General features: G+C 42.0%; 1 protein-coding gene across 2 annotated transcripts in view; it reads right to left on the minus strand.

The window, feature by feature from the left end:
* Positions 1-12,157, minus strand: part of LOC141113183 (probable ATP-dependent RNA helicase DDX60) — a 340,633-nt gene that overhangs the window by 35,503 nt on the left and 292,973 nt on the right. For both annotated transcript variants that reach the window (XM_073606131.1, XM_073606122.1), the window contains exons 36-37: positions 4,903-5,054; positions 3,476-3,538 (exon numbers count right to left, since the gene is read on the minus strand). In XM_073606131.1, coding sequence (XP_073462232.1) covers positions 3,476-3,538; positions 4,903-5,054 — 215 coding nt within the window. The remainder of the gene's footprint in view (positions 1-3,475; positions 3,539-4,902; positions 5,055-12,157) is intronic.

Below are 12,157 nucleotides of genomic sequence, written 5' to 3' on the forward strand. Positions count from 1 at the left end.
TGAATTCCCCGCCATGCAATTGCGTGCGCGCCTGCCGGGAATCGCTGATCGCCGCCATTACTAGTAAAAAAAAAAATTAATAAAAATGCCATAAAACTATCCCCTATTTAGTAAACGCTAGAACTTTTGCGCAAACCAATCAATAAACGCTTATTGCGATTTTTTTTAACCAAAAATATGTAGAAGAATACGATCGGCCTAAACTGAGGAAAAAAATGTTTTTTTATATATTTTTGGGGGATATTTATTATAGCAAAATGTAAAAAATAATGCGTTTTTTTTTCAAAATTGTTGCTCTTATTTTGTTTATAGCGCAAAAAATAAAAATCGCAGAGGCGATCAAATACCACCAAAAGAAAGTTCTATTTGTGGGAAAAAAAGGACGTCAGTTTTGTTTGAGAGCCACGTCGCATGACCGCGCAATTGTCAGTTAAAGCGATGCAGTGCCGAATCGCAAAAAGCGCTCTGGTCAGGAAGGGGGTAAAATCTTCCGGGGCTGAAGCGGTTAAGAAATGTAAAATAAAATAGTTTGAAACAAGTAAATAGGAAATACTATTTACAAATGCTAGCAGCATAAGGATTATAAATAGTCAATGTTGATTGAGAGAGTTTAGTTCAGCTTAAGGTGGTGTCATCCTTCCAACTCAACAAAGACATAATCCTTCCTTCATTGTGCCCTGCTCCTAAGCACCCTAAAGAAACTGCTATACACTGTTAGAGCTAAAGATTCTGTGACAAAGACGAACCTCCCAAGTTGTCCTTCCCTTGGGACCTCGCAAAGTACACCCTGCTTCATGGTCCACTCTTGCTATGTGAATAAGACAAGAGCTTACACCCCAAAGGATAAAGCACCCCTTAAATGAATATGTGCTCACTATACCAGGTAAGTAGTAGTTTCCTGGGTGTTCCAGCATCAACCCTTTGTTGCCCAGCTTTGTAAGCCACCACCTAGTTCATACCTTTTCTAAGTCCCACCAGGGTGGGCGTGCAATCTAAGGTTCTTACAGCAGTACTCTTGAGTTCCATTGACCCTTGTCACTATTAGGCCTATTGGCATAGTTCTGTTTGCCTTGTTGTTGCCCACGCTGCTTATTCATTGCTTGGGGACATCCCAGGTTCTATGAATATCAAACCCGTGTCCTGTACTACATGATTAAAATAAATAGAATTTTGACTTGCATTTAAATTCAATATCATGGAGTACAATACAGGATACAGGCCACCTTCCACTTTGTTCCTGTGTTTCTCTGCATTTCTTACTAAAAAAAACTGAGCACTCATGGAGTGGGATAGGTTTTTAGGGGGATGCCCAGGGGGCATATCCTCAAAAGCTTTGCCAGTGCCTAATCACCTGAAGGTACCAGCAAATTTCAGGGTCTGCGACTATTGAGCCTGTGTCCTGTACTGTACACTAAGATATGGAATTTACAGGCAAGTCAAAATTATTTTTATAACGGTTACCTATTTAAAATTGGCAATAATTTTTATTGCCCTCACTACTGGAAATTTCTCTCTGGCTACTGACTACACACTTCGGGTCGCCATTTCTGCTGTTGCAAGCAGATTGCCATCTCATCTGTTGCCTGATACCTCAGAAACACAACTACTGGAACTCTGTTAGCACCTTCATTTCAGACATGTTGAACCCCCTCAGTTTGCATCTATCCTGTAAGTACCCCACAGGGGAAGATCTTCACTTAGCAATGGTGGATTACAGGCACATGGGACAACATAGAAAAAAAAGTGGTGATTCCTCCCCAGGCCCTGAGGAAACTCCAAGTGCCTCTCACATTGATAGCAATTCCCTTGTTCTGGAGCAAGGTTTTACATTAACACTGCTCCCACTCCCTAAATCAGAAACCCTCACAAACATGCAGCATGCGGCCTGTCTAACTAAAGCAGAATTCTCTACCAATATGTCTGATCTATTCCAAAGGCTTTCGCTATTTCTAGATTGAGGTACTAACACTGTAAACACTCTTCCACTTATCCAACCCCTGAGTAGCTTCAGTCATTAAAACCTTAATAGTTAATTTTCTGATTGTAAGGGGGATGCTGATTTTTTAGCGGGAAGCTGCAGAAGATTTTTCACCACCAGAGTATTATAAAGTTACTTCTTCAGCTTCTCATTGTATGCTGGCTACAGTTGACTCATTGATAGAAGCAATGCGTTCTGGCTTGTGGATAGATACACCTAGTGCTGCTCATCCCCCACATATTCTTCTGAGCATGAAAAACAAGGCTATCCCTAGAAAGCTTTTTCTCTATGTATTTTTTGTATGCCTGGTTTCATATAGAAGGGGTTTTTAGGAAGAAATGGACTGTTCCCAATGTGAACCAAGCTATTTTTTCACCAAATAATCTACTGATTGTATATGAATACAATCTGTAGATTATTCTCTTCTTTAGAGATTCAGTTATTTAGGCATTTGGAGACTTCACTGAGGCCCTTCTTTGCCTTGGCAGGCCCAGCCCTGCAAGTGGCTATTGCCACATTGTCAATTTACCCAGGCAATGGCAAACTGAACTGCGGAAATTAGTAGTAAACTTTTTTTTGCTTATAGATGATCCCAAACTTGCTGCTAGCACTACACTTATTATGCGTTATATCTCCAGTATGACCTTGCTTTCAGTTCATATGCGCAGAATGTTATGGCTTAAAGCCACGTCAGCAGAACACCTTTGTGAAAGGTTGCACATACCCTTTGAAGGTGAGCTACTCTTTTCCATAAATTTCCATGAGAAAAACACAGAGGCAGCTGCTGAGGGAGGGCCTGCCTATCCTCCATCATACCTCCCTTTCCAATGTGCCTCCTCTACTGTTCTGATACGATTTGTTCACTCCCCTCAGGCAGTCATTCACTGCAAGCTCTTCTCCTGTTGAACCCACTAAACCCATTCAAAAACCTTTGCATTAGAAGTTGTCCATCCACATCCCAGCCTTTTATTTCATGCTGTCCTTCAGAGAGGTACACACGGAGTCTATAATGTGTCCTCCCTGTGTTTTTTTTCTCTGCTACACATTCCTACTTGCATTCTTACTTGCTGCTTCACAAGGCAGACTGTTTCTCCTACACCTCCTAGCAGCTAACACTCACAAGCGGAAATCAACTCCTTCCTTCCTAGGAAGGATTGCAAGGCCTGCACAATGGACCCTTATCCACTAAACAATGCATGTCCCATCATGCTCCTAAAACATCTATTCTCATTACTGCAGTAACCAGCTTCCTGGCTGGTCCCCTAGACTTGTCACTAGGGTAGGCCATAGATGATACAATTTTCTTTCCTGCAACCACCTGTGGAATTTGCATGTATGTAAAAATCGTTAGAAAACGTGCAATTTCTAGTTTTTAACCTTGTTAACCTATAAATGTAATCACTGGTTCACTGAAGCAGAAACGTTATTAAATTAACCCATTTCTGTATATTCCATAAAATTATATCTCTAATTTCAGTGAATATACAGTAACATTACCTGATGGCTGCAATCGAAAGTGAGAAATCCCTTAATTTGTAAAAAGCATCTCCTTCAATAAACCTGGAATACAAATATGAATGTAATATACATATAACAACATTACATAAAACATTCAGTTGATATCTAGACATAACAATTAACAACTTAGGAATCAAATAAGAGTTAAGCTTCCACTTATTGGGTCATTAATTCATAATGACTGACCGATTTCAAGTAACAGAACCTCCTTGATCGACTCATTCATGTAACTCAATGATTCTACACCTGTGCAATATTTTGGTATGTAAATTGAATGTTTTTATGAGAACATTTACACGTTATAAACACAGTTGAAATTACTTACTGTATGCAATTTTCTGACACCTTTGAAAAAAAAAGATCATCCTTGATACAATTTGACATATAGGTTTGTAGGCCTTAATTAAAAAAGTGAAAATATGCTATGTTATAGGGAAATGTTAATTGTGCCTAAGAATGTATACTTTGTCTGGAATTCCTGCTGAAATGTAACAGTGCTCTTATTGGTATGTTAGTGGGGGTCTAGACACCCCTGCACCTACAGCCCCATAATGGTGTATTTGTGATTAGGGCAGCCTCTGACTGAAATCCACTGGTATGACTGTTTGATTCTTCTTGCTGGAAGCTCTGATATAACCCTGTCCTTACCAAGATGCCCACCCCCACACAAGGACAGTGCAAAACAAGGTATGCTAAGTCAGAAATGGGGAAAACATAAGCTGCAGAAAGATCACTGGCAATACCGGTAACCAATTCCAGCCCGTCCCATTAGGGGCGCACGGCCGCCGCCACCCTCTATCCATGCATACGGCCCCCTAATCTACATGCACGCCGCCAGATGCATGGATTCCAATGGGAGGGGGGTGTTTTTCGATTAGCCAGAGGCTCTAATAGGCTTCAAAAAAGGGTGGGCTCGGGGCGCAGAGCACTGCACTCCGAGCCCACCCAGTTGTGTGACAATAGCGAATGAATTGTCACACTGATCCTCCTCCCGGTCAATCAGGAAGCGGGTCCTGAGACCCGTCACCCGATTGGCTAAAAGCACAGGCAATTCTATTGCACTCCTAGGAGGGAGGAAACGCACGACGGAAGCCACCGCGATGCAGAGGAGGAGGAGACGCGCTAGAAGCCGTCACCCGTAGGAGCGCTGCCTGCCCGCAACCTACATGGGGTAAGTGCCTGGATGACTGATCGCCCGGTCGCGAGACACTCCAGGGGTGGGAGGGTTTGCTTGCCACCCCCCCCCAAAAAAAAAAAAACAACAACAGCCACCGCTGCTGGTGACTAGTATTTTACTAGAATAATATAACCTTCTACGAAGGCAAGGCTTGTAGAGCTGAATGTCTCTTTAAACACACCAGGCAGCCTCAAATGACATAAATATATTCTTATATATAAATAAATACCCGTTATCAGAAACGATTGCCTTTATTGAACCATGTTTATAAAAGTCAAGGGCATAGGAGTTGAGGATCAATGCTCTTCCACATGCATCAGTTTTCTCCAAATAAAAAATTGGGAAATACTTCTCGGGAATTTGAATGGTTGACAACATCATCTGATAAAAGGAAGTTTAAAAAGTTAAGTCTTTCAATTTTCAAGCAAATTGTCTTGCTTCCATTGAAAATATGCAAACATTGTCTAAAACATTCTTCATTTACAAAAAAAAAAATAAAGAAGCAACATAGCAACAAATCATGTTTTGATTGCAATTTCCATCAGCAATTGAAAAAATTGCGGTGTCATTTAACTGTTCCACTGTATACTGAGACTGAGCTAGAGTGTCGGAGTATGTGTATTTTGCCTAATGTTTTTTCTTCCAACTATCCACAAATAAGTGTGTTCATCTATATTAATTAGTAAAATAAATAGCTGATGCTATTGTGCATAATTAAAATGATTTACTAGGCTGGTGCAAAGTACAGGAAAGCATAGCAACCTTCCAACATTCTTGTATTTATTTATTTTTTTGTACTTTGTACTGGCTCCTGTAGAAAATTGTTTATTGTTCATCACGTTTGTACTTTGCAGGACCTTCATATGTTAATATGTATTTGCAAGGATTTTCCAGCCATAATTTAAAGCCAACAAGCTGGAGGGCAAAAGGAAGAACCTCACTTGTTTCTATGAATGGCTCAAACACAGGTGTTGTGTCAAGTTTCCACAATTTACCTTTGCAGCACCTAAATGTTAGTTAATATATAAAATCTTCATCACTTGAAGCAGAATAAAATAGGTAGACCATTTCAGCTTTTTCAGAATGAAGCATGCCTTAAAAAAATAAATATATGTTCCATTGATAGATACAGGAACATCTTTGGACAATTATACTGCTGTCTTCAAAAGGCCTGGACATTGGCAAACTTCAGGTTGGCAGCTATATAACCTTGCCTCCAGCCATCATGGCTCAGTTTTTTGCAAGTGTCTTGGAGGTTGGACCTTTTTTTCTCTTCAATCTTATTTTACTGCAAGTATTTTTTCTTTGGTATCTTCAATCTACACCTGAGCTAGTCTCTACACTGCGGCTATCTGGATCAGCTTATCCTCAGCAAAGGCGGTAAATGGACCCTGCTGGACTGAAGATTATAGAAGCTGCCTAGAATGTAACCTTTGGCCACTGGCGTCTGCTTTCAGCACCTTCCACACCCTTGTGTAATATGAGCCGCATGACACTCTCTAGGTCCAGAGTTGTGGCATAACCTCTGGTGTGACCCAGTCCATGAACACTATAAAAGTGGCAAAGTTGTTATCCTGGTATATCAGCCTAGTTGTGTAAAACGCCTGATGTACATAGCAACTGTGGTTGTCTGTGAGTGACATTCATTAACTGAGCTTGAGATTCTAGCACATTCCAGACTTCTGTTGATACAGAGCATTTTTCTAGTCTATAGCCATAAGACTACCTCAGGTGTGACCCGGTCTATTAAAGATAAAGATTTGTAAGTATTGCTTTTTTTGGCTCAATTATATGGTTATTTCCTCAGTGTAGTTGTGCAACACCTACTAGTACCCCACTACTTTGGTGCCTTGTGGGCAAGTTTGGTAAGTGACTTTATATAAGCTCTGCATTCTACCACATTGCAGACCTTTGTGTACCTTGTTACTACAAGTCACTCTTCTAGACTAGAGCTGTGCCACTTTCTTCACCCCCACTTTTACCCCATTACTGTGTCTAGGTGGCCTTCACTGACCGAGCTCTACTTTCTCAAAATTTCCAGTACTTTGTGTTCTGTTCTATAGCTGAAGGGTGCTCCTCCAATCAAGTACTGTGGTCCTGTCACCATTGTAAATCAGTCTTTTCTGCCTTTTTTCTCAGTATTGCCTTTTTGCTGAAGTATTTAGGCAGTTCCTTAGTATTGCTTTGCCTGCATCTCACTGCTTAAACATTTTTAGGAGTGAGCCTTTCTTGTGTAAAGCTACCTATCATATGTTCAACTGGTCCTGAATTCCCTACTATGGCACTTTCTAGTCCCTTTGAATACGTGTCAGTTAACCAAAATCCAGTTCTAGTTTTAGAGCCTTGTTATTCTTGTCATATTTGAAATGGAACCAATATACTCCATATTATACCTTCTATCATGTAAACAGTACAGTAGCATTCTACTTGCTGAGTACCATACTCATTAAAAAACTGTGCCACAGCACTGTGTTAATGTGTTTGGCAATTTGAGACACAGCAGTGGGAACTACCTCACAATCTTTTATGGTTGAGCCAAATTTCTACAATATCCAATATCCAGAATGGCTCTAATCTTCAACTTAGATGCACAGAATTCTCTGGCTAAAGGCTTGGCCCGAAGAAGCTACCTGCAAAAGACTTCTTGCATGTATGCCCTTTCAAGGAAGACGTCTGTTTGGTGAGGCACTTGACTGATTAATAAAAGAGGTCACATATGGGAAAGGTTTTCTTCCTCAGAAAAAGGTTGCAAAACCTAGCTCCTCTAAATGCAGAGCACCTCAATGCTCTACCTAGGCTTCAACTTCAAAACCTAGGTTCAGCCCTTCCTTTTGGCACAGTGCTTGTCCAACAAAGGCCACTATGCCCTCTTCACAATGAAAGGGAATCTTCACTCCTAACAGGGGAGGGGGGATGTTTGTTACAATGTGCATCCTTCTGGGACACAGGCATCCCAGACCTTTGGGCTCCAATCGTGGTTTTTAAACAGGTACAAGATAGCATTCAGAACTCAGAAGGGAAAGAACACATTGCATATGTGGACATCCAAGATGCTTATATGCATGTTCCTATTTACCCACCTCATCAGCGATTTCTACTCGTTGCAGTGGCAGAAAACCACTTCCAGTTTGTTGCATTGCTTTTCTGCTTGTCTTCTGCTCCCAGGATGTTCATAAAGGTCTTAGCACCCTTTCCTTAGCCTTCTCAGAACTCAGGCATCCAGGTCAATGGCTATCTAGATGACCTTCTCCTGAAGGATTCATCTCCCTTACAACTCTCAGCAAATGTCCAAAAGACAATTCAGCTTCTTCAGGAATTTGGCAAAGTGGTCAACTTAAAATAATCTGCTCTCCAGCCCTACCTGCACTTAGAATACTTGGATCTGATCTTGAACACATCCCAGGGAAAGGTCTCTCTTCCAGAAAAGAAAGTTCTCTCTTTTAAGAGCTCATGCCCGACAGCTGTGATGTAAAACCCACTGTGCAATTGTCATGAATTCTGGGCCTAATGGTGTTAATATATAATAATATATATTAAATTAATTATTTCTCCATCAGACTAGTTTTCACAGTACCATAAATCAGGTTTGGTTTGAGTGGATACTTCTCAAACAAATGCTTTTGGATACAATGGGAATGTAGATACCACTGTTGTTTTCAGTTGACAGTTTCAGCAGTCTATTGTCTCTATAGCTACAGTAAACAGGTAATATATTACCTATGGCATGTATTATACCAGAGTGCCATCTTGAGGTAGAATTAGAGAGTGCCTCTCTAATTGAAAACTACAGAGATGTCTTTCTGTTGATCGGTTGTTATGGTAAACAACCTGATATATATAAAGGTTTGCAAGGCATAAGCTGGAGAAGACTCTTCATCATTCATTAACACCATAGCAGGTAGAAGGTTTGTAACCAGCCAGAAGACCTATTTTGCCTGATTCTCCACTAATTGCTTAAGAAGCCTGAGTCCTAGTTGTCAACGGAGATCACAAACACTGTAACCGGAGTTTAGTAACTTTTAAGCATATTTCTACTGTTACAGACCATAGTTTCTGCTTATTTGCTAGGCATCTTGCTTGATATATCTGTCAGTCTTGTACTGTATTCCTAATATTGTTATCGTTTTGTATGTACAGCATTTTTGTTCAGTAAAAGCGTATTTGTACGCTGCACAGGTCTGAGCTTCCTTGCTTATACCACAAAGTAATCTTGCTAGATAGATGCAAGCAAAACAATTAGGGGCTCGTCCGGGATAATTACTCTAAAGTTCAACTGAAGCAGACTTGTTTTTCTGTGGTGTGTTGTGTGGCTTGTGCTAGGTAAAAATGCTGCGTAAGATGTTTAGGAAAAGCAAGGTGGCAGAGGTTTCTGGTGTCCAGAGGGGAATGTGCAGCTTACCTATTTGGGCCAGAGGGAGCCTCTTGCTACAGAATTTGCAAAGTATGCTTCTCCCTTGAATAATACCTGGGGTGATAAAGTCTCAGATAATTTTGTAGATTTTAGCCTTAAGGGGTTTGATTTAAGTAAAGCAGAGAAGAGGACAGTGTCCACAGTGGGTTGGCACTTTCTTCATGCTCTCCATACTGAATCACAGAGAAGGGAGAAGGCAGAGGCAGAAGTTAAGGTATTAAAAGACCAGCTAGCAGTTGCTTTGGAGTGTGTTCGTTCAACTGCTAGTCAGGCTGATGATTTGCAAGAGCGGTGTGCAGTTCTCATGACCAAATCAATGAATGCATTAAGGAAAAGGAAGGGCCGTAAATCTGTTAGTAAAGCCAGGGTACATGCCTTTGTCACATCCAAAAACTGGGATTGTGAGGATGTGCTCTCCTCAAATGATAGTGAGGATCAGGAGATAGAGTTTGATATTTCTGATAATGATCATCCAACGGGAAAGAAAAAGTGTGCCAGACCTCTCATTACTAAGCATAGGAAAAGGCAACATGATAGAGAGGATATGGCAAATGGGGAGGTGTATTATCCCAACCCTAGAGATGTTGAATTTGAAGAAGTACGGGAGTTTACACAAACTGAACTCCATAAGCTTGCAAAACAAAACAGACAGAGATCCGGGGAACCGCTGTTGAGTTGGCTCCTACATTTGAGGGATGAAGAGGCGGACAGTGTTGTTTTGTCAGGTAGGGAAGCAGTGGCTATGGAAGTGTTAACCTAATCTGCAATTGCATCAGGCCATGCAAAAAGCCAGAGAGTTTATTGTGAATTTTTCACTTTTAGACTTTGTAAGAGATGGCATAGCTTGAGTATACGCTAGTCCTAGTGACCTGGAAAATACTTAGTCCTGGAGAACAATAGGAGAGGGTATTTCCAGGTCACGTGAGATGGTTTGTATAACCGGATTAAATATGTTTCCAGAATGGATGGGTCCTGATATGGAACCCTTTACCCTGCTCTGTGCTCTAAGCTAATGAAGTCTGTGCCATTTAATCTCAGGGCTCCTTTATTGTCCTTGCTGGGAGGCCTGAAATTAAACAGCAAGATTCATGAAGCCACTACCCCTTTAAGCCAGTCTGGGGAGCTAGAGGAGATTAAAATAAAACCTGCCAGGGCAATAGATAAGGTCAAGGCCAGACAGGAAGAATACAAGCAGAAAAGAACAGAGAAGAAAGGGAATGTGGGAGAGAACACAGGAGGTGAAGAGAAAACCAGGCTAGTTATCTCTAGGAAACAAATGCGGGTGACCTATTAAAGGCAGGAGTACCTAAAGATGAGATAAATGGGATTTCGACTGCAGAATTTCTGAAGAGGTAGAAACATTTAGTTGGGAAAACTGTCAGGGTTAGGAACACTACTCCTAGTCAAGATAATGTCAGCCTAGATTTAGAGGAAACAGAACAGACCCCTCCTGTTAGCCCCAAACCATTTCCCAACACTGCACATGAACCCAAACCCAAATCCCTTTATCCTGGGGAGGAGTTAGAGAGACTCAGAAAAGGGGATTGGGAGGTTCCTTATCTTTCAGGAAGGAAAGATGGGTCTCCTGTAATAGCAGTGAGGACAGTGACATAAGGAGACCGACGCCCATATGCACCTGTCACTGTATGGTGGGCGAAGTCATCTTCTCCTACACATGTGATGGCTTTAGTTGATCTGAAGCCTATCTAGGAATGAGAGGGAATCTGGCAGGAAGGTTTGAGGTTATATTTGCATTGGCAGATGAGCTTCAGGACAGTGGCGTGGACTTTGATTGGTTCTTAGCAAGAGTGGAAAGTGAGGCTATAACAGTGGTTCACAACCTGGGGGTCGGGACCCCCTCGGGGTCAAATGACGATTTGCCAGGGGCCACCGAATCCTGGGCTGTTCCTATAGCCAACACCGCTCTCCCAGCCATTTCGTGGCTGCCCAACAGGGCTGTCCCTGGAGACCGCGCCCTCCCACTCAGCCTCTTCGCAGCCGCCCATTCAGTTCACGGCATGGCTGGGGGACAGAGACTAGGGGTCAGCTGACTGGTGAAGTATGTGAAGTGGGAGGGGCTGGAGGAGACCCTATCTCCTGATTTCGGCATAGGTGTCACTGCTACGGGACACCACAAAGTTTGTAGACACAGTAAGTAACACTACCTGTGATTATAGTTGCCATTAAAAGTCCCCACTACAGTTTTCAGATCAGCAGATGACCTTGTCAAGAGCACCTACGTTGGCCGATCAGAACTCCCCCCAGCACTGTCACTGATCCCACCCCCCGCCAAAGAGTAAGAGAAGGAATAAAAATAGAGAATACATGGAAGGGAGAGAAAAAAGAAGGGGAGGAACAAAGAAAAAGGGAGAGAAAGAATAATGCCGCATACACACGATCGGACATTCCGACAACAAAATCCATGGATTTTTTCAGACGGATGTTGGCTCAAACTTGTCTTGCATACACGCGGTCACACAAATCTTGTCGGAAATTCCAAACGTCAAGAACGCGGTGGCGTACAAAACGTACGACGAGCCGAGAAAAATTAAGTTCAATAGCCAGTGCGGCTCTTCTGTTTGATTCTGAGCATGCGTGGAACTTTGTGTGTCGGAATTGTGTACACACGATCGGAATTTACAACAACGGATTTTGCTGTCGGAAATTTGAATGGAAAATGTCCGATGGAGCCTACACATGGTCGGAATTTCCGACAACCAGCTCCCATCGAACATTTTCCGTCTGAAAATGCAACCGTGTGTACGTGGCATTAGAGAACAAGAAAAACAGCTAGAGAGAGGGATGGGGGGGGGGGGGGGGCAAGACATTAGGAAAGAGAGAGATAAAAGGGAAAGAAAAAAGAACAAAGAGAAAGAGTGGTACATCCTAAAATGTACCATAAGGGGTTTTAATACTGTACGAGTGGAAGGAACTCAGGGAGAGCTAAATATCCATGGGTTAGGGGTGCAAATTACTTGTCTTGCCTTGGGTGCTGACACCCCACGCTACAAAAATAATGTTAATGTTGGGGGTCCCCACAACTTGGGAAATTTTATCAAGGGGTCATGGCACT

Source organism: Aquarana catesbeiana, linkage group LG01 (assembly GCF_042186555.1).
Source record: "Aquarana catesbeiana isolate 2022-GZ linkage group LG01, ASM4218655v1, whole genome shotgun sequence".
NCBI classification, from domain to species: Eukaryota; Metazoa; Chordata; class Amphibia; order Anura; family Ranidae; genus Aquarana; species Aquarana catesbeiana.